Source organism: Nomascus leucogenys, chromosome 12 (assembly GCF_006542625.1).
Source record: "Nomascus leucogenys isolate Asia chromosome 12, Asia_NLE_v1, whole genome shotgun sequence".
NCBI classification, from domain to species: domain Eukaryota; kingdom Metazoa; phylum Chordata; class Mammalia; order Primates; family Hylobatidae; genus Nomascus; species Nomascus leucogenys.
The window spans coordinates 27,051,126-27,076,849 of NC_044392.1; the positions used below are offsets into that span (position 1 = coordinate 27,051,126).

The following is a 25,724-nucleotide window of genomic DNA, read 5'->3' on the forward strand; positions in this document are numbered from 1 at the left end:
TTTGTAGGGACATGGATGAAACTGGAAACCATCATTCTCAGCAAACTATCGCTAGGACAAAACACCAAACACCACATGTTCTCATTCATCGGCGGGAATTGAACAATGAGAACACATGGACACAGGAAGGGGAACATCACACTCTGGGGTCTGTTGTGGGGTGGGGGGAGGGGGGAGGGACAGCATTAGGAGATATACCTAATGCTAAATGATGAGTTAATGAGTGCAGCACACCAACATGGCACATGTATACATATGTAACAAACCTGCACGTTGTGCACATGTACCCTAAAACTTAAAGTATAATAATAATAAAATTAAAAAAAATAATAAAATAAAAAAAGAAAAGAGGTTTTATTTTCGCTTACAGTTCTTCAGGCTGTACACGAAGCACAGTGCCAGCATCTGCTTCTGGTGAGGGCCTCAGGAAGCTTACTATCATAGTGGAAGGAGAAGGGGGAGCCAGCACATCATACAGTGAAAGAGGAAGCGAGAGCAGGGTTTGAGGGAAAGGTGCCACAGTCTTCTAAACAACCATATCTCCCATGAACTCAGAATAAGAATTCACTCATTACCAAGAGGATGGTGCTAAACCATTCATGAAATATCTGCCCCCATAATCCAATACTTCCCACAAGGCCTCACCTCCAGCAATGGAGATTACCCTTCAACATGAGATTTGGAAGGGACAAATATCAAAACCATATCAGACTGCAATAATATTTTTCAAATATTTTCAATTATAAATTGTCCAGAGATACACACATATGTAGTAAAAAAAATAGACATGGATGGGAATGATTAACACTAAATTCTTCATAATAGTTCTCCTGAGGAAGGCCAAAGAAGGTGTAGTCAGGAAGAGGTATATATAAAGCTTCTAATCTCATTGACATTGTTTTACTTCTAAAGATAAGATACATAGCACTTCAATGTATGTCTCAATGATATAGGATAGGGGCAAGGAAGTGCTGGGAGGAGAAGGGTTGGGTTCCTGGCAAGGGCTCCACCCCTGGGCCTGTGCCATCGGACCTAAATCAGGACAGGCATTTCTGTTTTCATCCCCAAATATTGCATTTCCCAAGACCACCCTGGCCCGCCACACCCCCATCTTATGTCTATAAAATCCCCAAGACCCTGGGGGCACAAACACAAGCAGCTGGATGTTGGGAGGAACACACACCAGCAGAAGAACACACCAGCAGGCACCGGCAGACACCAGCAGGCCCCTGACTGATGGAGTGACGCGAAGTTTGGCTGGGGAGGTTGGAAGAGTAAGTCAGTCAGTCAATAAATAAACACCAACCACATGGGGCTGAGAGAGAAAGTAAAAGGATATATCCATTTAAGAATAGGTGATCAGGGAAAATTTCTTAGAGAAAAGAAGCTAGCTGCTGGGCAGCCCGACTGCAGGGGAAAACCACTGTGTCCAGAATTGGTGGGTTCTTGGTCTCACTGACTTCAAGAATGAAGCCGCAGACCCTCGTGGTGAGTGTTACAGTTCTTAAAGATGGTGTGTCCAGAGTTTGCTCCTTCAGATGTTCAGATGTGTCTGGAGTTTCTCCCTTACGGTTCGTGGTCTCACTGGCTTCAGAAGTGAAGCTGCAGACCTTCGCGGTGAACGTTACAGTTCTTAAAGGCGGCGCGTCTGGAGTTGTTCGTCCCTCCCAGTGGCTTCGTGGTCTCGCTGGCTTCAGGAGTGAAGCTGCAGACCTTCGCAGTGATTGTTACAGCTCATAAAGGCAGTGCGGACCCAAAGAGTGAGCAGCAACAAGATTTAGCGGGAACAGCAAAAACAAACAAACCTACCACACGGTGGAAAGGGACCCAAGCAGGTTGCTGCTACTAGCTTGGGCAGCCTGCTTTTATTCTTATCTGGCCCCACCCACATCCTGCTGATTGGTCCATTTTACAAAGAGCTGATTGGTCCATTCTACGGACAGCTGATTGGTCCGTTTTACAGAGAGCTGATTGGTCCATTTTGACAGGGTGCTGGCTGGTGCATTTACAAACCTTGAGCTAGACACAGAGTGCTGATTGGTGCATTTACAATCCTTTAGCTAGACACAAAAGTTCTCCAAGTCTCCACTAGATTATCTAGACACAGAGCACTGATTGGTGTGTTTGCAAACCTTGAGCTAGACACAGAGTGCTGATTGGTGCGTTTACAATCCTCTAGCTAGACATAAAAGTTCTCCAAGTCCCTGCCCAACTCAGAAGCCCAGCTGGCTTCGCCTAGTGATCTCGTGCTGGGGGCGCGGGTGGAGCTGCCCACCAGTCCCACGCAGTGCGCCCACACTCCTCAGCTCTTGGGTGGTCGGTGGGACCGGCCCCCGGAGCAGGGGACAGCGTCCGTCGGGGAGGCTCGGGCGTGCGGGGGCTGGGGGGTGCTCACACATGGCGGGCTGCAGGACCTGAGCCCTGCCCTGCGGGGAGGCAGCTGAGGCCCAGCGAGAATTCAAGCATGGTGCAGGCAGGCGCACCCTCCACAGCTGCTGGCCCGGGTGCTAAGCCCCTCACTGCCCAGGGCTGGCAGCACCTGCCAGCCGCTCCCAGTGCGGGGGTCTGCCGAACCCGCGCCCACCTGGAACTCGTGCTGGCCCATGAGCCCTGCGCACAGCCTTGGTTCCCGCCCACGCCTCTCCCTCCACACTTCCCTGCAAGCAGAGGGAGCCAGCTCCGGCCTCGGCCAGCCCAGAGAGGGGCTCCCACAGTGCCCCTGAGGGTGGGCTGAGGGGCTCAAGTGCGGCCAGAGTGGATGGCGAGGCCGAGGAGGTGCCAAGAGCTAGCGAGGGCTGCTAGCACGTTGTCACCTCTCACCACCATCTTCCCCTTCTGGTCTCCCCATCCATCTTTCTGAGAGTTACCACCACTCAATAAAAAACCTTGTACCCATCCTCCCAAGCCCACGTGTGATCTGATTTTTCTAGTACACCAAGGCAAGAACCCCAGGATACAGAAAGCCCACTGTCCTTGCAATAAGGCAGAGAGTCTAATTGAGCTGATTAACACAAGCCGCCTGCGGACAGCTAAACTGAAAGAGCACACTGTAACACACCCACTGGGGCTTCAGGAGCTGTAAGCATTCATCCCTAGCTGCTGCTGTAGGGTCAGATCCCCAAGACCTGCCTGTCTGCATGTACCCCCTAGAGGTCTGAGCAGCGGGGCACTGAAAAAGCCACACTCCCACCTCATGCTCTGTGAGGGGGTTAAGGGAACTTTTCCCATTTTAACAATGCTTTCTTGTATGTTTTAAATATTTAATCATAAATTTTTTAAAACTTCTCTAGTCATTTTATTCAATCAATGTACACAGTTTAACTACTATGAGTTTTTCTGCACCAAAAAATACTATGAAGTAACTTTAGTTATTCCAACTCATAAGGAAATGGACAATTTTTATTAGGAAAAAAAATCCTATAACTTGAAGTCAGTGATCCTTGTTCTGATCATGAGAACTAAACACACAACAACTGAATATAGTGAAGGTTGTTTAACAGGTCTAAGTCTTTATGAATCTTCAAAGTAATATGGGTCTGATTTTATTGGAGCAAAATATCACTCCTATTTTTAGAAATAAATATGTACCCTTATTTAAAAGCATTGGTTTTGACATGCTTACTCTCCTGTTGTTCATCTTCCATAATTATTCCACTATTTTTTATTTAGAGATGCAAATATTGACCTTAAACGTTCCCAAACATATCCAAACCTGCTTCTAGAATAAACATTGCAGAGCTATTGCAATCTGAGCATTGCCAGAACAAAGCAGATAACAATAATATTCTCCAGTCACTTCACAAAATCATCTTTTACAAGATGCTCCTAGAAGGGTAGAAACCACAAAACCAGCCACCCTGCTCTCTCACTACCACATTAAATGAGAACATGTAATTAATAAAACGTACCCCAGTCGATCCATCAGCACATTCTGTTGCGGCTACCTTTGAAACTTCTCCAGAATCCAACCACTGTCCCTACCTTGGTCCAAGCAACCATCTCCCACCTAGATTACTGCAACTGCCTCCTAACTGGTCTCCAACTTCTCTCCCTGATCTCCCCACAATCTTTGTTCAACAATGAAACTGGAGTGATCAGAATAAAATTGTATCAGTGTGTGTCACTCCTATGCTCAAATCCCCCCAATGGTTTCCTATCTCAGGTCAGTAAAACCTAGTCTTTACAATGGTCAAAAAAGGTCCTGTTATGGTTGGGTGTGGTAGCTCATGCCTGTAATCACAGGACTTTGAAAGTTGAGGCGGGAGAATCGCTTCAGCTCAGGAGTTTGAGGCCAACCTGGGTAATACAGGGAGCCCTTGTCACTTTTAAAAATAAAAATAAAGTAGCTGGGCATGGTGGTGTACCCCTGTGGTCCCAGCTGCTCGGAGGTTGAGGTGTAAGAATCACTTGAGCCTGCAGTGAACCATGATCATGCCACCACACTCCAGCCTGGGCAACAAAGTGAAACCCCCATCTCAAATAATAATAATAAAAATAATAAAAAGGGCCTATTAATATTTGCTGTATCTTTTCCTTCATTATTCTCCATGGCACTTTTTATGTCTGGTTATATATTCTACTTAGTCATTTGCTTATTATCTGTCTCATCTACAAGGACAAACACATTATGAGAGCAAGGATTTTATCTGCTTTTTACTTTTTGTTTATCCCTCAACTGCAATAGTGCTAGAGACTTGGTTAGATTTAGGTTTATGTAAATTTATTTATTTCAACAAATGTTGATTGAATGAATGGATGTTCCTCTAAAAGTCATAAGAAGCACAGACAATGGTTCTGCCATTTTAACTTGAGATTTCTCCCTTTCTCTGTAATACCAAAATTAATAAAAGCACAAGACAGAATTATAAGTCAACTGATGTAAGAACCATAAGGATTCTTGTAGGTGGGAAAGAGTTGGGGTCCAGAAATGAGATTTTAGAGAGACTTTTCCGGCAGTGAAAATTTCTGTTGGTAAGTATAACTTTACAATAGCCTATATGGTTTTTATTGGTTTAGTCAATGCATTTTTTTCTCTACCTTTGTGGCCAACTACAACTGCTAGAGTTTTCAGAAACATTTATATTTATGTCAGAGACTTTAAAAATTTTTTTAAATTTAAATAACTTTTATTATACTTTTACTTTAAGTTCTGGGATACACGGGCAGAATGTACGAGTTTGTTACATAGGTATACATGTGCTATGGTGGTTTGCTGCACCCATCAACTCATCAGCTACATTAGGTATTACTCCTAATGCTATCCCTCCCCTTGCCCCACACCACCCGACAGGCCCTGGTGTGTGATGATCCCCTCCCTGTGTCCATGTGTTCTCATTGTTCAACTCCCACTTATGAGTGAAAACATGCGGCGTTTGGTTTTCTGTTCCTGTGTTAGTTTGTTGAGAATGATGGTTTCCAGCTTCATCCATGTCCCTGCAAAGGACATGAACTCATTATTTTTTTATGATTGCATAGTATTCCATGGTGTATATGTGCCACATTTTCTTTATCCAGTCTATCATTGATGGGCATTTGGGTTGATTCCAAGTCTTTGCTATTGTGAATAGTGCTGCAATAAACATACGTGTGCATGTGTCTTTATAGCAGAATGATTTATAATACTTTGGGCATACACCCGGTAGTGAGATAGCTGGGTCAAATGGTATTTCTAGTTCTAGATTCTTCAGGAATTGCCACACTGTCTTCCACAATGGTTGAACTAATTTACACTCCCACCAACAATGTAATAGCATTCCTATTTCTCCACATCCTCTCCAGCATCTGTTGTTTCCTGACTTTTTAATGACTGCCATTCTAACTGGTGTGAAATGTTATCTCATTGTGGTTTTGATTTGCATTTCTCTAATGACCAGTGATGATGAGCTTTTTTTCATGTTTGTTGCACGCATAATGCCTTCTTTTGACAAGTGTCTGTTTATATCATTTGCCCACTTTTTGATGGGGATTTTTTTTTCTTGTAAATTTGTTTTAAGTGCCTTGTAGATTCCGGATTTTAGCCCTTTGTCCGATGAATAGATTGCAAATATTCTCCCATTTTGTAGGTTGCCTGTTCACTCTGATGAGTTTCTTTTGCTGTGCAGAAGCTCTTTAGTTTAATTAGATCCCATTTGTCAATTTTGGCTTTTGTTGACATTGCTTTTGATATTTTAGTCATGATGTCTTTGCCCACGCCTACGTCCTGAATGGTACTGCCTAAGCTTTCTTCTAGGGTTTTTATGGTTTTAGGTCTTACGTTTAAGTCTTTAATCCATCTTGAGTTAACTTTTCTATAAGGTGTAAGGAAGGTGTCCAGTTTCAGTTTTCTGCACATGGCTAGCCAGTTTTCCCCACAGCATTTATTATATAGGGAATCCTTTCCCCATTGCTTGCTTTTGTCAGGTTTGTCAAAGATCAGATGGTTGTAGATGTGTGGTGTTATTTCTGAGGCCTCTGTTCTATTCCATCAGTCTAGGGGACCAGTACCATGCTGTTTTGGTTACTGTAGCCTTGTAGTATAGTTTGAAGTCAGGTGGCATGATGCCTTTAGATTTGTTCTTCTTGCTTAGGAATGTCTTAGATATACGGGCTCTTTTTTGGTTCCATATGAAATTTAAAGTAGTTTGTTTCTAATTCTGTGAAGAAAGTCAATGGCAGCTTGATGGGAATAGCACTGAATCTATAAATTACTTTGGGCAGTATGGCCATTTTCATGATATTGATTCTTCATATCCATGAGCATGGAATGTTTTTCCATTTGTTTGTGTCCTCTCTTATTTCCTTGAGCTGTGGTTTGTAGTTCTCCTTGAAGACGTCCTTCACATCCCTCGTAAGTCGTATTCCTAGGTATTTTATTCTCTTTGTAGCAATTGTGAATGGGAGTTCACTCACGATTTTGCTCTCTGTTTGTCTGTTATTGGCCTATGGGAATGCTTATGATTTTTGCACACTGATTTTGTATCCTGAGACTTTGCTGAAGGTGCTTAGCAGCTTAAAGAGATTCGGGGCTGAGACAATGGGGTTTTCTAAATATACAATCACGTCATCTGCAAACAGAGACAATTTGACTTCCACTCTTCCTATTTGAATACCCTTTATTTCCTTCTCTTGCCTGATGCCCTGGCCAGAACTTCCAATATTATGTTGAATACGAGTGGTGAGAGAGGGCATGAATACCCTTTATTTCCTTCTCTTGCCTGATGCCCTGGCCAGAACTTCCTGTATTATGTTGAATAGGAGTGGTGAGAAAGGGCATCCTTGTCTTGTGCCAGTTTTCAAAGGTTTCCAGCTTTTGCCCATTCAGTATGATATTGGCTGTGAGTTTGTCATAAATAGCTCTTATTAATATGTTCCACCAATACCTAGCTTATTGAGAGTTTTTAGCATGAAGGGGTGTTGAATTTTATCAAAGGCCTTTTCTGAATCTATTGAGATAATCATGTGGTTTTTGCCATTGGTTCTGTTTATGTGACGGATTACGTTTATTGATTTGCATATGTTGAACCAATCTTGCACACCAGTAGATTAAGCCAACTTGATCGTGGTGGATAAGCTTTTTGATGTGCTGCTGGATTCGGTTTGCCAGTATTTTATTGAGGATTTTTGCATCGATGTTAATCAGGGATATTGGCCTGAAATTTTCTTTTTTTGTTGTGTCTCTGTCAGGTTTTGGTATCAGGATAATGCTGGCCTCATAAAATGAGTTAAGGAGGAGTCCTTCTTTTTCTGTTTTTTGGAATAGTTTCAGAAGGAATGGGACTAGCTCCTCTTTGTACCTTTGGTAGAATTCGGCTGTGAATCTGTCTGGTCCTGGGCTTTTTTTGGTTGGTAGGCCATTAATTACTGCCTCAATTTCAGAACTTGTTATTGGTCTATTCAGGGACTCGACTTCTTCCTGGTTTAGTCTTGGGGGGTGTATGTGTCCAGGATTTATCCATTTCTTCTAGATTTTCTAGTTTATTTGTGTAGAGATGTTTATAGTATTCTCTGATGGCAGTTTGTATTTCTGTGGGATCCGTGGTGATATCCCCTTTATCATTTTTTATTGTGTCTATTTGATTCTTCTGTCTTTTCTTCTTTATTAGTCTGGCTAGCGGTCTACCTATTTTGTTACTCTTTTCAAAAAACCAGCTCCTGGATTCAATGATTTTTTTTCTTTTTTTTTGAGATGGCATCTCATTCTATTACCCATGCTGGAGTGCAGTGGCATGACCATGGCTCACTGCAACCTCCGCCTCCCAGGTTCAAGCGATTCTCCTGTCTCAGCCTCCCAAGTAGCTGGAACTACAGGCACACGCCACCACGCCCAGCTAATTTTTTTTGTATTTTTAGTACAGATGGGGTTTTGCCATGTTGGCCAGGCTGCTCTCAAACTCCTGACCTCAGGTGATCCGCCCACCTCAGCATTCCAAAGTGCTGGGATTACAGGGTTGAGCCACTGCGCCTGGCCAGATTCACTGATTTTTTTGAAGGGTTTTTCATGTCTCTCAACTCCTTCAGTTCTGCTCTGATGTTATTTCATGTCTTCTGCTAGCTTTTGAATTTGTTTGTTCTTGCTTCTCTCGTTCTTTTAATTGTGATTTAGGGTGTCGATTTTAGATCTTTCCTGCTTTCTACTGTGGGCATTTAGTGCTATAAATTTCCCTCTAAACACTGTTTTAGCTGTGTCCCAGAGATTCTAGTACGTTGTGTCTTTGTTCTTATTGGTTTGAAAGAACTTATTTATTTCTGCCTTAATTTCATTATTAAGTAGTCATTCAGGAACAGGTTGTTCAGTTGCCATGTAGTTGTGTGGTTTTGTGTGATTTTCTTAATCCTGAGTTCTAATTTGATTGACTGCACTGTGGTCTGAGAGACTGTTAGTTATGATTTCATTCTTTTGCATTTGCTGAGGAGTGTTTTACTTCCAATTTTGTGGTCAATTTTAGGATAAGTGTGATGTGGTGCTGAGAAGAATGTATATTCTGTTGATTTGGGGTGGAGAGTTCTGTAGATGTCTGTTGGGTCTGCTTGGTCCAGAGCTGAGTTCAAGTCCTGCATATCGTTGTTAATTTTCTGTCTCATTGATCTAATATTGACAGTGGGGGTGTTAAAATCGCCCACTATTATTGTACGGGAGTCTAAGTCTCTTTGTAGGTCTCTAAAAACTTGCTTTACAAATCTGGGTGCTCCTGTTTTGGGTGCATATATATTTAGGATAGTTAGCTCTTCTTGTTGCATTGATCCTTTACCATTACATAATGCTCTTATCTTTTTTGATCTTTGTTGGTTTAAAGTCTGTTTTATCAGAGACTAGGATTGCAACCCCAGTTTGTTTTTTTTTGCCTTCCATTTGCTTGGTAGATCTTCCTCCATCCCTTTATTTTGAGCCTATGTGTGTCTTTGCACGTGAGATTGTTCTCCTGAATAGAGCACACCAATGGGTCTTGACTCTTTTATCCAATTTGCCAGTCTGTCTTTTAATTGGGGTATTTAGCCCATTTACATTTCAGGTTAATTTTGTTTTGTGTGAATTTGATACTGTCATATGATGCCAGCTGGTTATTCTGTCCATTAGTTGATGCAGTATCTTCATAGTGTTGATGGTCTTTACAATTTGTTTTGTTTTTGCAGTGGCTGGTACTGGTTTTTCCTTTCCATATTTAGTGCTTCCTTCAAGAGCTCTTGTAAGGCAGGCCTGGTGGTGACAAAATCCCTCAGCATTTGCTTGTCTGTAAAGGATTTTATTTCTCCTTCGCTTATGAAGCTTAGTTTGGCTGGATATGAAATTCTGGTTGAAAATTATTTTCTTTAACAATGTTAAAAATTGGCCCCCACTCTCTTCTAGCTTGTAGGGTTTCTGCAGAGAGATCCACTCTTAGTCTGACAGGCTTCCCTTTGTGGGTAACCCGACCTTTCTCTCTGGCTTCCCTTAACATTTTTCCTTTATTTCAACATGGGTGAATGTGACGATTATGTGTCTTGTGGTTGCTCTTTGCGGGGTTCCACAAAGGAATAGTATCTCTGTGGTGTTCTCTGTATTTCCTGAATTTGAATATTGGCCTGTCTTGCCAGGTTGGAGAAGTTCTCCTGGATAATATCTTGAAGTGTGTTTTCCAACTTGGTTCCATTCTCCCCATCACTTTCAGGTACACCAGTCAAACGCAGGTTTGGTCTTTTTCCAGTCCCACATTTCTTGGAGGATGTGTTTGTTCCTTTTCATTCTTTGTTCTCTAATCTTGTCTTCTTGTTTTATTTCATTAAGTTGATCTCCAATCTCTGATATCCTTTCTTCCACTTGATCAATTTGGCTATTGATACTTGTGTGTGTTTCACGAAGTTCTCGTGCTGTGTTTTTCAGCTCCATCGGGTCATTTATGTTCTTCTCTAAACTAGTTATTCTAGTTAGCAGTTTCTGTAACCTTTTATCAAGGTTCTTGGATTCCTTGCACTGTGCCTTTAGCTCAGAGGATTTTGTTATTACCAATCTTCTGAAGCCTACTTCTGTCAATTTGACAAACTCATTCTCCGTCCAATTTTGTTCTCTTGCTGGCAAGGAGTTGTGATCCTTTGGAGAAGAGGCATTCTGGTTTTTGGAATTTTCAGCCTTTTTGCGCTGGTTTTTCCTCATCTTCCTGGATTTATCTATCTTTGGTCTTTCATGTTGGTGACCTTCAGATAGGATTTTTGCATGGGTGTCCTTTTTGTTGATGTTGATGCTATTGCTTTCTGTTTGCTAGTTTTCCTTTTAACTGTCAGGCCCCTCTTCTGCAGGTCTGCTGGAGTTTGCCAGAGGTCCACTGCAGAACCTGTTTGCCTGGGTATCATGAGCAGAGGCTTCAGAACAGCAAAGATTGCTGTCTGTTCCTTCCTCTGGAAGCTTCATCCCAGAGGGGCACCTGCCAGATGCCAGCCAGAGCTCTTCTGTACGAGGTATCTGTCAACCCCTCCTCAGAGGTGTCTCCCAGTCAGGTGGCATAGGTATCAGGGACACACTTGAGGAGGCTGTCTGTCCCTTAGCAGAGCTCGAGCACTGTGTTGGGAGATCCACTGTTCTCTTCAGAGCTGGCAGGCTGGAACGTTTAAGTCTGCTGAAGCTGCGCCCACAGCCACCCCTTCCCCCAGGTGCTCTGTCCCAGGGAGATGGCAGTTTTATCTATAAGCCTCTGACTGGGGCTGCTGCCTTTCAGAGATGCCCTGCCCAGAGGAGCATGAATCTAGAGAGGTGCTATGGCTACAGCAGCTTTGCTGCACTGCGGTGGATTCCACAACTAGTTCGAATTTCCTGGAGGCTTTGTTTACACTGTGAGGGGAAAACTGCATACTCAAGCCTCAGTAATGGCGGCACCTCTCCCCACACCAAGCTCAAGCATCCCAGCTCGACTTCAGAATGCTGTGCTGGCAGTGAGAATTTCAAGCCAGTGAATCTTAGCTTGTTGGGTCCCATGGGGGTGGGTTCTGCTGAGACAGACCACTCAACTCCCTGGCTCCAGCCCCCTTTCCAGGGGAGTGAACAGTTCTGTCTCACTGGCATTCCAGGCACCACTGGGTTAAAAACAAAACCAAACAAACAAAAACTTCTGCAGCTAGCTTGGTGTCTGCCCAAACGACTGCCCGGTTTTGTGCTTGAAACTCAGGGCCCTGGTGGTGCAGGCGCCCGAGGGAATCTCCTGGTCTGCAGGTTGCAAAGACCATGGGAAAAGTGTAGTATCTCGGCTGGATAGCACCGTCCTTCACGGCAGAGTACTTCACGGCTTCCCTCGGCTAGGGGAGGGAGTTCCTCGACCCCTTGTGCTTCCCGGGTGAGGTGACGCCTCGCCCTGCTTCTGCTCGCCCTTCATGGGCTGTACCCTCTGTCTAACCAGTCCCAGTGAGATGAACCGGGTACCTCAGTTGAAAATGCAGAAATCACCCGCCCTCTGCATTGGTCTCATTGGGAGCTGCAGACCAGAGCTGTTCCTATTTGGCCATCTTGCCAGCTCCCCTATGTCAGAGTCTTATCCTGCTTGTATTAAGCTCACTCTGATGAGTTTTTCTGTGGGGGAGAATGGGGATAAGGAGGGAGAATATTGTGTAATAAATAATGAATCTACTCTTCAGATAACAACTTCTGAAAACTGCTTTGAAAGAATTATACCTGGTGATATTTAATCAAATAATGTGGTACTGTCATTTTTTCAACATCCTAAGAAGAAAAGAGAAGCAGAAGATACACTCTAATTTGAAGGGTCAATGATTTCCTTAAATTTCATGAAAATACCAAGTTACTATATAAAGCTGAACATATTTGGTACTCTAAAAACTGAACTATCTGGGAAGAGTCAACTTCAAACACCGGCTGTCAGTTATTCTGTGAAGACTAAAAGAAATACCGGTATTTTCCTTATGTCTTTTGAACGAATGTGGAGGAGAAGCAAAAAACACTTTTAGAGCAGTACTTGAATCACTACTGAAAAAGAAAATAGAATGAAGCTTCCATTAAGGTTACTCACTTAAAATTTTGCTTTTACCAAAGAAGCATCTCAACCACTGGGTGATGGAGGGGAAGGTGATTAGAAACCTAGATAATTGAATAAATTAAGAAGCAACTAAATGGGCTATACAGATGGATGGAGCAGACTGAAGGGCAATGTTATTATTAATTGAATATTTGCTGTATAGTAGGCAGAGTACGTAAGTACTTGGTATCATAATCTCATCTAATTCTTACACTAAACCTGACAGACAGGTATTGTTAGTCTCATTACACAAATAAAGAAAATGAGATTTACATAGGTCAAGTAACTTGAACAAGGCTGTCTAGGAAAGGTTGACTAAAAAGTCCAATATCCTAACTCAAATGTCATACCGTCTCTACATTGCTCTTTGTAAGACTGAAAATACTTTGCTGGATTTTCCCCATCATAGTAACTTCTCTCAGAAAAGCACTAAAGGGACTCTACTTTTAGGTCCAGTTCTTAGTTTTCAATCTGTCTGTATGCAACTTCAGAGATCAAGTGAATCATTCCAATCAACAAATGAGTTTCATTTTGTTGCATATTCATGGACTCTAATCTGACCCATTATCTGCGACCTAAAAAACAAAACAAAACAAAACAGAACAAAATCTTGCCCTTGATCACAAGAAAGGTCTTTATTGAATAAAAACAACTCAAAGTTAATGCTCATGCTATCTTGGAAGGCTGTTTGGCAGTATCCATTAAAGCTGAATGTATGTCCATCCTAACCCAACAATTTTACTCCTTGATGTGTACTCACAGAAGTGCATAGGTACGTTAACTAAAAGACAAGTTCAAGAAAGTTCAAAGGATTCACACAAAGCACTATTCATAATGGCCTTCTGGAAACTAGAAACAACTCAAATAACCATCAACAATAGAATGGGAGAATGGAAAACTAAACCATGCCTAAATGCAATGATATGGATGAATCTCACAAACATAATGATGACGGAAAAAAGTTAGACAGAAAAGAGTTCATATTCTACAATTCCATATACATAAAGTTCCAAAACAAGCAAAGCTAAACTATGGCATTAAAAGTCAGGAAAGTGATTACTCTTCAGAGCGTAGTTACTGGAAAAGGGCAGTAAACAGGAAGAGGGTTTCTGAAATACAGCTAATGTTCCTTTTTGTTCTTTTTAAAATCTGGGTGCTGGTTACTTCATTATGTCCATTTTTTGAAAAATCATTAAGTTCTACATTAATATTTGCAAATTTTCTTTTATCTGTTATTATACTTCAATAAAAAGTTATTTTAAAGACTGCAATGTTTTATTATTGGTAGGTTAATAGCATAATATTTACACTATAAATGTTAATACATTTAGACTCTTATCTTGCTAAACAGATAAAGGCAGATAATAAGATATAGGTTTGTTTTTTTAAAAATGATTTTCATTTCAGTTACTGACTAAAAGACAATCAAAAGAGATTTTCACTCATCTTAACATAAGAAAATGTATTTTTAAACTCCAGTTTCAAATCCCATTGCTATCCATCATTCTGGAATTAACTAACCCATGTTATCATATATTCAGGTTTAAGCAAATAGTTTAAATAAAACTATTAATAATTAGCAGTTGTTCACTCAGGCTGCATTGTCAAGGTCTATAAAATTCTTCTCTTTTCTGCTAAATTAACTTTATTGGCTTAACCTCAGAATAAATGAAGAAATCTTTAAAATAATATAGCTTAGGAAAGCATGTCATGATACGTCTTCTAAGCATAAAGTTTCAAACTCAATGTCTGTCTTTTTCACTTTGCAATGGGATCTTTGAGGAAACATGTTGCATGTGTTAAAAATCAGAATGTAAAACTTTGAAAAGTCAACACTTTTCTACCTGAGAGTTTCCTATCCTTCCATTTTTAACTAAACATTGAGTCATAACCTCAAAATTTAAATTGTTTTCTTAAAAACAGAGGAGAGGAGATGACAAAAACAAATACCTATGGATAATCTATCTAAAACTGTGTTACCAATTCTTGGAATATGTCATCACATATGAAATAATAGCTTTTGATATAAATATTTTATAAACTACAAGAAGGAAAGGGGCAAAAAGAAAACACAGACATGCAGGAAGTAAAAGTTTATTCAAAAATTTCCTTTGTAAAATAATTCTTGACAAAGATGAGTTAGTGGAAAGAATAAATATCCTGAGGCACACTACAATATTGTTTCCAATAGATTATTCTGAAAAGCAACTTTACTGGTAAAGGATGTTACCATTTACTTCCCTGAACATCATGATGCTATGATTACAACCTATGTTTTGAAAAGTTTTCCAACTTCCTTAAACACTATAGAGTACGGGTTTAAGGGGAGGAAAGGTAGTATCTATGATGTTCTTATTAATGAACATTATGACCTTTCAAACACTGATTATAAGTCACAGTTGACAAGTGATGGGAAGGCTAATAAATTTATTTATCTTTTCTGTAGCACAAATGTTGCTAGTTTTCTTAACTGACATTAGAAATTCATGTATCTTCAAGATAAAATTTGAATCTAGGTTCCAGAAAACCCGTGGACAATGTTCCAATGCCACGGGTGCCACCATTCAGGCAGACAACTTTAGAAAGTCACCATCCCAGTGAACTGAAGGGCAGAGATACCACTCTAGGAAAAGTGACTGAGAAATCACATTTAGTTGGTTATGATTAAGCACATTAATTTTATTCTCTTTTCTATAATGAACACTATAGAACCAATCTAGTATGAAATTAATCTTTCTGCAAAAATTATGAAGCAGTAATAAATATTTGCAAGCTCATACTATATATAACTCAAAAACTGTTAAAATGTCATACCCCCACTTTCCTATTTTTATGAAATACTAAACTCAGCTCAGTACATAAAAAGTCTATGAATATTTGTCAAAACTTTTAGCATTAGCTTATTTTAATATTCTAGAACTCGAAGATGTGAATTTGGTTTATACTTTCAAAGAGTACCGCCCTATAAAATAGCAGAGTTGGAACTGTTCACTACACCAATTTGGATAATCAGGTAGAGTTTTTGGTACAAATGACCCAATATGCTTTGTGAATATTGTGATCACACCATGTTGACTTTGAATAAAGTTTTAGCTTCTAATTCTGAATTCTTCCTTTAAGATACATTTAGAAAGGCATTTTACAAACTAATTTGTAAGTAAAACAAGTCAGAGAATTAACATATTATAAATCAGATTCTCTAGCTGTTACATATTCAGGATTTGGAAACCTATTCTGCAAGCCTGGCAAGTCACTGAACCCTTATTTATCAAACTACAGTACAAATGATTAAAACTCTTACATGCTTACAAATGACTTGTGACCTTCAGGTATTAGGCAAGTACTAACTAAAGCCATTGAAGAGCAAAAGACCAGCCTTGCCTGCATGTATAATTGTTACTGTTTTAGTAGGCTGAGAAATAACATTTTTATGCTTTATATAGCTTATACATCGCATCTTTTTAAATCTTATTTTTACATTTAAACTTCTAATTCCTAGTGTGATTAAAATCATTAGACTTTCCTTTTAAGAAAGAGGAATCTGGCCGGGAGCAGTGGCTCATGCCTGTAATCCCAGCACTTTGGGAGGCTGAGTTTGAGACCAGCCTGGCCAGCATGGTGAAACCCCATCTCTACTAAAAACACAAAAAATTAGCTGGGCATGGTGGTGTGTGCCTGTAGTTCCAGCTACCCGGGAGGCCGAGGCAGGAGAATTGCTTGAACCTGGCAGCTGGAGGTTGCAGTAAGCTGAGATCGTGCCACTGCACTCCAGCCTAGGTGATAGAGTGAGACTCCATCTCAAAAAGAGAAAGAGAATAGAAAAGGAAAAGAAAAGAAAAGAAAGAAAAATCTTTAAACAACTCAATGACAACAGAAAAACCAACTAGCTCCATTAAAAAGTGGGCAAAGGACATAAACAGACATTTTTCAAAAGAAGATATACAAATGGCCAATGAGCATATGAAAAAATGTTCAACATTACTAATTATCAAAGAAATGCAAATTAAAATCATAACATGATATTATCTTATGACAGTCAGAATGGCTATTATTAAAAAGTCAAAAAATAACAGATGTTAGTGAGGATGTAGAGAAAAGAGTCCACACTGCTGGTGAGAATGTAAATTAGTATAACCTCTATGGAAAACAGTATGGAGATTTCTCAAAGAATTAAAAATAGAACTACCATTCAATCCAGCAATCCCACCATTGGGTATCTATCCAAAGGAAAAGAAATCATTGTATAAAAAAAAGATACGTGCACTTGTATGCTTATCGCAGCACTATTTACAACAGCAAAGATGCGAAATCAGCGTTAAGTGTCCATCAGTGGATGATTGGATAAAGAAAACGTGGTATATACATACAATGCAGCATTATTCACCCATAAAAAAGAGTAAAATCATGTCATTAGCAGCAACATGGATGGAACTGGAGGCCATTATGTTAAGTAAAACAACTCAGAAAGTCAAATACTGCCAAATAATGTGTATACGTGGACACGGAATTTGTAATAATAGACATTGGAGACTCACATGGGACAGTGAGAGGGGGGTAGGGGATAAGAAATTATTCAACAGGTACAATGTGCATTATTCAGGTGATGGTTACACTAAAAGCCTAGACTTAACCACTACACAATATATCCACGTAGCAAAACATCACTTGTACCCCTTAAATTTATACAAAAAATTTTTTTTAAAAGGAAGGATGTTTACCTTAAGAAGCATAGTAATACAAAACTGTCTAGATTATATATTAAGCTTATAATCACGTAGATAAGCTTATACTTTTGATTAGTCCTGCTTTTTAAGATAGCTATATTTTATATGCATTTATACTGCCATTGAAAATATACACTTCTTATCTGGCAAATTCCCTATTACTGCTAAGATAGTCAAACATTTTGATGACCAATATAAGTCGTATATATGCATAATACTGTTTGTTTCTTTAAAAGAGTAAATAAATACAGCCATCTAAGGAACTAAAAACAATAAAATACACAAATATAAACACCTAAGAAATTTTACAAACTAATTTTTGAAATATTCTACTGAATAAAAATATAATTATATGACATAATAGCTTTAGTTTATCATTTGTCTCATCATTTGGCAGCAGTCCCAAACATGATAAACAGAAAGATATCTGATGATTTGAGAAATTAGTTATTATAAAAATCTCATTTATATTCACTTTTGCAGTATAACTGCATTAATATTAAAAAACACCCAATTCTAAATTCATTTATTTAGCCTTAAAGGCATTTTATACTGGTAAAACATTATTATACAGATATAGGCTTATTATGAATTTAATTATGCAAATTTAATCACCCATTTTACTTTGTAGGAATTATATATGCCTTAATATTTTCATTCCTCAGAAATAATAAAATTACAATTAAAATAGTTTTTACTGAAAATTCAAATACAACTTTTTGGTCAGTGAGTATTTATGGCTAATGTCACAGGCAAAAACAAAAGGAAGAAAACTGTAACCATTTTTAGTAGAAACTACTTTCTATTTTGGCTTAGTGAAAGATGGGAGTCACTCTACCTCACAAAGCAGTAAGTCAATGATGTGGAACACCATGCAGAGTGGGAACTTGGCAGTAAAAAGAGTGAGAAACCACTGGGATGCATACATATGAGCTTCCAGGTTCAGATCAGAAAAATGGCTATGCAGGTCCGGTAGCTGTTCCTAAAAGTCAAAGTGGAAAATTAGGAAGAGGAGCAATGAGAAGCTTGCAGCAGAACAATGAAGTTCCTGCCACAACTGCAACTTACAAACAGCTTTCTATGATCGCTGTAACTCTATTCTAGTATTGGTTGTCTTTTATATAATTGCACAGAAGTGATGACAGCAGATGAGAATTAGGGATATGACAAATAATTAAGGAAAATAAAAACAGACATTATAAACAACTAAGAAAGACCATCTCTTGCTCACTTGACTGTTCTTGATTCTTGCAAAATTCTCATTCTACCAGAGCATCCGTAGTCTAATGAGTATCTTGACTCCAGGGTCAAGTCATAGCATCCCCATTCAGGGTAAAATTTTTTTTTTTTTTTTTTTTTTTTTTTAGATAAGAGTCTTGCTCTGTCATCCAGGCTAGTGTACAGTGGCATGATCCTGGCTCATTGCAACCTCCGCCTCCCAGGTTCAAGCCATTTTCCTGCCTCAGCCTTCCAAGTAGCTGAGATTACAGGCACCCTCCACCAGGCCTGATTATTTTTTGTATTTTGTACTAGAGACAGTGTTTCACCATATTAGCCTGGCTGGTCTTGAACTCCTGACCTCAAGTGATCTGCCCGACTTGGCCTCCCAAAGTGCTGGGATTGCAGGTGTGAGCTACTGTACCCAGCCCAGGGTTCAATTCTTAACTAGCTAGAAAAGAAATGTATCTTCTCTTTGGAAATCATCTAATGCCAACATTATCTGGGGTCTATGATGTTTCAGTATATTTTTTGAACACTTAGAAAATTCCAAGCCATGACAAACTATTTAGAAATCTGTCTTCAACATATTAAAAATGGCAAAGCAAAGAAATTGTGCAAAGGTATAATATATAAAATTGGATATCTCCTAAAAATGCCTTTATGGTAACTTTATTTTTTTCCCCCAATTTAAACAAGCAAATAGTTTTCAAAAGCATGAACAGCAAGGTACAAAGTATTAGCATAGCTATTACCATAACTGAAAGACAAAGGCCACCTTCAATTTGTTTTCATAAATAGACCACAAAAAGAAGAATAAAAAACAAAATAAGCCATTTCTTGAACTACATGCTCTCTTTGAAAAATAGCCAAATGTGCCCGTTAGGTACTTCAAATGGAATGTCCAAATGCTCATTCAGTTAACTGAAAAAAAAGTGCTAATAGAAAAATGTGGTTGAGGTTCTTCACAGTACCACAAATTTGTTATTTATTAGGTATATTTACTTGATTCTCAAAGCCCTTAGGAATACTGACCTTTGAAAATATATGAACTTTTTTGTAAATAAAAGGCAAAAAGTGAGCAATCCCAAATATTTACTTGGTAGAATTAAATCGTTAAAAAGGAGCTTATTGCTGTTAATATCCATACTTACCAGATTCTTCTACACAGTCTTTTTCCTCCTTGCCCATTTGTCATTGTACTTATGGCTCATTTTCCATCCCTCCCTCCTTTTCTTTTCAATTTTAAAGTCTTCTACCCTCCTACATTCCCTTCTCCCAATAAACTGTTCCTTTAACCTCACTGCAAATTCATCTTCTACTGCCCTGTTCTTCTAATCTTTCAGTCTCCTATTGGCTTCACTTCCCTCTTTAGACACCTATGGATCCCCTGGCAGTTCATATCAATGAGCTCCTACTAGCATCTTCTGCTCTCACATTCCACGAACCTCCTTCCTCAACCATTTTACCCTTCCCAAATATGGAATCAATCCATCCGTGTACTTCCTTCACATTTCTCTTGGATTCCCAAAACCCCTTTTGGGAATAAACATGCTACATAGACCCATTATAAATTTAAGATTATCAACTTCAGGTGGAACTCCAAAGCTAGTTAAAAATTCCTTTTGTCAGCTCTGGTCAATCACTTTGCCTGTGGTCACAATCTTTTTTACTATGTAATATTTGGTATATATAAAAGGATGCATGTTTCTCACACACATTTATAAATACATATTATCAAGCACAACAACATTGAGATTAGGAATTATATTTAAAAAATTTTAAATATATCCCTACAGTATTTTAGGTATGTTTTATTCTCTTATGAATATCTTTCTGGCTTTTCCAAGTGTTCTATGTGGACTCACATAAGGAAGTGGTGCTAATTAGTATGGAGAAAGCTCTTAGGTATTTCAATTTTTACTCTGTAAATATCTTCATTCCTCTACAAACAATACTTAGCAATCTCTTAATGATTAAACTCATTAGATTCTCACTTCAAAGTATATTTAACTTGAACATTTAAAATGTGAGATATTTTTAAAACAGTAAAATGGCTAAATAAACATATTATGATAGACCATTGTAGATGATGGTCTGAGACTAAATCCATTAAATTTTCCATAATATTCCATTAAACTTCTATAATTCATTATTGCTTACCAACTCTATTAGGCTTTTTCTATGACTCAACAAATCCCTGAGTGATAAAAGTTCCTAATTTTTATTTACCTGCATTAGTCTTTCCAACTGGTAGAATTTGCAATGAAGATCTTCGAAGTTGTTTTTGTAGAGGTCTCTCAAACCATAGTCATACATGATTTTCACCAAAACACAGAATGCTTGTTCCTCTGGCATCTACAGAAAAATATATACATATACAATATAAATAAGTGGCATTTTGCCAGAATGTCAGAAAAGTTCCTTCATGTTATTAGTCCTCTGCATAAATAGCTAAAGGCCTGGAGCGAATGAAGTCCTTCAGAGCCAGTCTTTGGCAGAGTGACATGACCTCCTTACTTGAGATGAATTATCCTCTCTTGTTAATTTTAATCATGTTGTCATTCATTTATTGGGCTATCTTTAAAAATAGGCAATACACTCATGATTAAAAAACCAAAGCACACTTTGGGAGGCCAAGGCAGGCAGATCACTTAAGCCCAGGAGTTTGAGACCAGCCTGACCAACATGGCAAAACCCTGTCTCTACAAAGAATAAAAAAATTAGCCAGGTGTGGCAACATGAGCGTGTAGTCCAGCTACTTGGGAGGATAAGGTGGAAGGATCGCTTGAGCCTGGGAGGTGGAGGTTGCAGTGAGCAAAATCACGTCACTGCATTACAGCATGGGTGACAGAGCGAGACCCTGTCTTAAAAAAAAAAAAAAAAAAAGAAATCAAAACAATGTAAAAGGATCTAAAGGTAAAAGTCTCACTCCTCTCTATCATTATATACAAACTAATCCCTGGTACCTACACTCCTTAATCTCTTTTGCATAGCCTCATATCTACTCTTAATAATTTCTCCTGTATTCTGCCACTGATTATCTATGCAAATAAAATAATAACATTTTTAATTTTATTTTGTCCCATCCCACATAAAAGATAAGATTCTATATATATTGTTATACATCTTGATTTTTTTCCTTAACAATATATGTTGGAAATCTTTCTATCTCAGTATATAAAGAGTTGTCTCTTTATTTTTTTTAAAGCAATTACACAGTAGTCCATTATCTAAAAGTACTATAGTTCATTTAACCAGTTTCCTATTGATACTGGAGATGTTCCTAATTTTTTAATCATATAAAGCTTCAATAAACCTTGTAGATGCATCATTTTGTACATATGCAAAAATGGGGTAGGGTAGAGCACATTCCCAAAAGGGGGAATGCTGGGTGAAAAAATAAATGCATTTTAAATTTTGGTAAATAGTGTGAGACTATCCTCCCTGACTTTTCTTGATGTTGCTACTTTCTGTAAAATATAGTTTGCAGGGAAATGGCCAGTAAACTCTAACATATTAGCTTTCTCAGAGGTGTTTTTATCTGAACAGGGAATAAAGTCTGAAGTCAATGGAACAAACCTCTAAACAGTGGTATCAACAGGTGAAAGAATATGGAAAGGGACATATCTAATATTCTAGAAATTACACCAAGCATACAGAAAAGTTGTACTTACTCAATGTCCTAGGATGTAACTATTATATAAACATCTACTTTAAATATTACTTCCTTGACAATTTACATTTGGTTGATTATGCTATTTCATACATTTGTTAGACTAACTTTATACTTCAATAAGTGAATCAAGTAGAGTTCCATTTATCCACTTAGAAATGCAGTTGTTTAAGATTTTATACAAATCAGCCACTTTTATTTTCTAATTATAAACCATAAAATACCCAAATTTGTTAAATAACATCTCCTGAAGTTAAATAAATACACTATAGTGTTTTCATTTTGATTCTTTAAATATTTGCTTATTTTCTTTTTATCTATGAGTTGTTTGAGACCTTTTCAAAATTTCTGGCCACTGACCTCAGCTATTCAAGTTAGCAACTATTTTTCAGCTTCCATTTGGTTATTTAGGATACAATTACAACGTATTCTTTACTCCTTTGTCACCAAAGCCTCAAGTGACACTAACTTGAACATATATGGCTAAGAATACTTCTCTTACCAAGGTGTAAGCCTCTTCATCTTCCTCTCAGATCTCTACTCAAATGGCTATACAAAACAGCTGCATGTAAGATAACTGTAGCCAGGCCTGGCACGGTGGCTCATGCCTGTAATCCTAGCACTTTGGGATGCCAAGGTGGGTGGATTACCTGAGGTCAGGAGTTCGAGACTAGCCTGGCCAACACGACGAAACCCCATCTCTACTAAAAATACAAAATAGCTGGGCATGTTGGTGTGTACATGTAATCCTAGGTACTGGGGAAGCTGAGGCAGAAGAATTGCTTGACCCTGGGAGGTGGAGGTTGCAGTGAGCTGAGATCATACGACTGCACTCCAGCCTGGAGTTTTGAGACTCTATCTCAAAAGAGAGAGAGAAAAAAAAAGATAACTGAACTGTAGCCAGTCCTAGAGATACTAATTCACTTAAGTCTCTCTCTTTCTAAGTAAATGACAATTAGTTGAATGTCTTACCATCTGATATCTTATAAAGGGAATATGTTTTTATTCTTTGAATGTGGTAAAATCATTAGGCCAAATAAAAGGTTTATGTGCCTTTTGGCATTCATACATATAGTCACTGAACAGATGAGGTGTAGATCCTGTTCTAGGCTTTAGGGATACAGAGATAAAGGTATAGTGCCTCCCTAGGGGAAGAGTAAACAGGCAACTCTACTTGAGTTTCATAAGGATGCAGAAGTCCTAGACTAGGGAATGTTGGGTGTTGGAAGTAAAGGTAAACATCAGAGACAATTTTGGAGGAGGCAGAGCTAGATGGCCAAATAGCAATCATCCTTCAGCAATCATCCTCCCTCAAGAACACCAAATTGAACAACTATCCACGCAAGAAACACCTTCATAAAAACAAAAAATCAGGTGAGCAATCACAGTACCTGGTTTTAACATGATATCAAGGAAGAAGGCACGGAAGAGGGTAGAAAAAAACAGTCTTACATTGTCTACACCACACCTATCCTATCCCCCCAGCATTGTATAGAGAAAGAATCCATGCACTTGGGAAAGGGAGAGAGCAGAGATTGTGGGACTTTGCATTGGTACTCAGTGCTGCCCTGTCACAGCAGAACACAACACAGGGCAGAATTTAGCAGGCACCCAAGAAGGAAGGATTTAGACTGGCCCCAGCCAGAGGGGAAGCCCCCTGGTAGACTAAAGTGCCCTGGTGTCCTGAACAAATTTAAAAAGCAGTCTAGGCCACAAGTATTACAATCTTCCGGCAAGTCTTGGTGCTGTGCTGGGCTTGAAGCCAGTAGACTTGGGGTACATACGATCCAGTGAAACACCAGCTGGGGTAGCCAAGGGATCAAATAGAAACAACAACAAAAAAGTAAGAGTGGCTATACTTACACCCCTTCCCCAACTCCAGGCAGGGCAGCTTGGGAGATACCCCTTTTCTGCTTGTGGAAAAGAGAGGAAAGAGTAAAGAGGACTTTGTCTTGCAACTTGAGTACCGGCTCAGCCACAGTAACATGAAGCAGAGTCCTGAATCCCCTGAGTCCAGACCCTAGCTCCTGAACAGCATTTCTAGATCCATCCTGGGCCAGAGGAAACCTGCTACCCTGAATGGAAAGACCCTGGGGCCTTGAATAAACACTAGCAGTAGCCAGGCAGTAGTTATCAGGTACCATGCTGGCTTCAGGTGTGACCAAGTGCAGTTGCAGCCATAGTAGCCAGTCCCAGCTGTGGTGGCTACTGCTTGTGTCACCCTGCTCCTCAACTCCAGGAAGCCCAGCATGAGGTGAAAAAAACACTATTTATTCAGGGGAAAGTGAGAGAAGAAAAAAAGAGATTTTAGGAATTCTCTCAGATCTTACCCAAGCCCACCAAGGCTATATCTCTGCGAGTCTGCAAAAATTGCAGCATTATTTGGCTTGGGGCATCCCCTAATGCAGATATGGCTTCAGCGACTAAAGACTTAGATCACAATACTTAATTCCCTTTGGAAAGCCTTCTCAAGAAGGATGGGTATAAATAAGTCCAGACTATGAAGATTAGAATAAATACTTAACTTTTCAGTGCCCAGACATCAATGAATATCCACAAGCATCAAGAATACCCAGGAAAACATGACCTAATCAAATGAACTAAACAAGGTACCAGGGACATATCCTGGAGTGAGAGATATGTGACACTTCAAGAGAATTCAGAATAGCTACTTTGAGGAAGCTCAATGTCTTCAAGACAATACAGAGAAAAAATTCAGAATCCTATCAGATAAAGTTAACAAAGAGACTGAAATAATAAAAAATAATTAAGCAGAAATTCTGAAGGTAAAAAATTCAACTGACAAACTTAAAAATATATCAGAGTCTCTCAACAGTAGATGATCAAGCAGAAGAATTAGTGAGCTTGAAGACAGGCTGTATGAAAATACATAGTCAGAGGGGAAACAACAACAAAAAGAATAAAAAGACATTAGGCATGCCTGCAAGATCTAGAAAATAGCCTCAAAAGGGCAAATCTATGAATTATTGAGTGTAAAGAGGAGGTAGGGGAAGAGATCAGAGTAGAATAACAGAAAATAAATAGACTGGAGTTGAAAAGTGATGCATAACAGTAGAGCTGCAGCACACCATTATATACCATTTTTATCATACAGATAAAACAGACAATGTAAATAGTTCAAGAGCACAGACAACAATAAAAAGTGGCAACATAACTAGAAAGTGATGAATTTTGAGTACTTATTACTTTTGTTTTTAACATGAGTTATTTAACTGTAAGATTTATCATTTAATTTTTAAAAATGGCTGTGCTTAACAACTGGTTCACAGAATTCCTGAAAATTTAACAATTGGCCGTCAAAAACTGGTATGATCTGGCTGTAGCATAGCACTGATACGACCATGATAAAGAGTTAGGAATGTATTCTAAGTGCAGTGGGAAATCAGTGAAGAGTTTACAGCAGCGGATCTGATTTTTATTTTTAGTAAGGTCACGCAGCTATTAGGTGCGTTTATACGCACTAATACGAACTAATGAGGAGTTATACCAATTCCTCATTAGTTCCCAATACTGAGGGACAACTATATTTTGGTTTACTAAGAATCTATCACTTTTCTTTTGTATAAAGGTATAATCTAAAAGAACCTATATTCAATCATTCCCCTCAAAACT

The 25,724-nt window shown here is 39.0% G+C and overlaps 1 protein-coding gene across 5 annotated transcripts in view; it reads right to left on the reverse strand.

Annotated features, from left to right (window-relative positions):
• The window catches only part of RABGAP1L (RAB GTPase activating protein 1 like), an 856,710-nt gene that overhangs the window by 296,973 nt on the left and 534,013 nt on the right, over positions 1-25,724 (reverse strand). For all 5 annotated transcript variants that reach the window (XM_030823945.1, XM_012511351.2, XM_030823947.1 and 2 more), the window contains 2 exons: positions 20,648-20,773; positions 18,036-18,179 (listed from right to left, as the gene is read on the reverse strand). In XM_030823945.1, the coding sequence (XP_030679805.1) occupies positions 18,036-18,179; positions 20,648-20,773 (270 nt within the window). The remainder of the gene's footprint in view (positions 1-18,035; positions 18,180-20,647; positions 20,774-25,724) is intronic.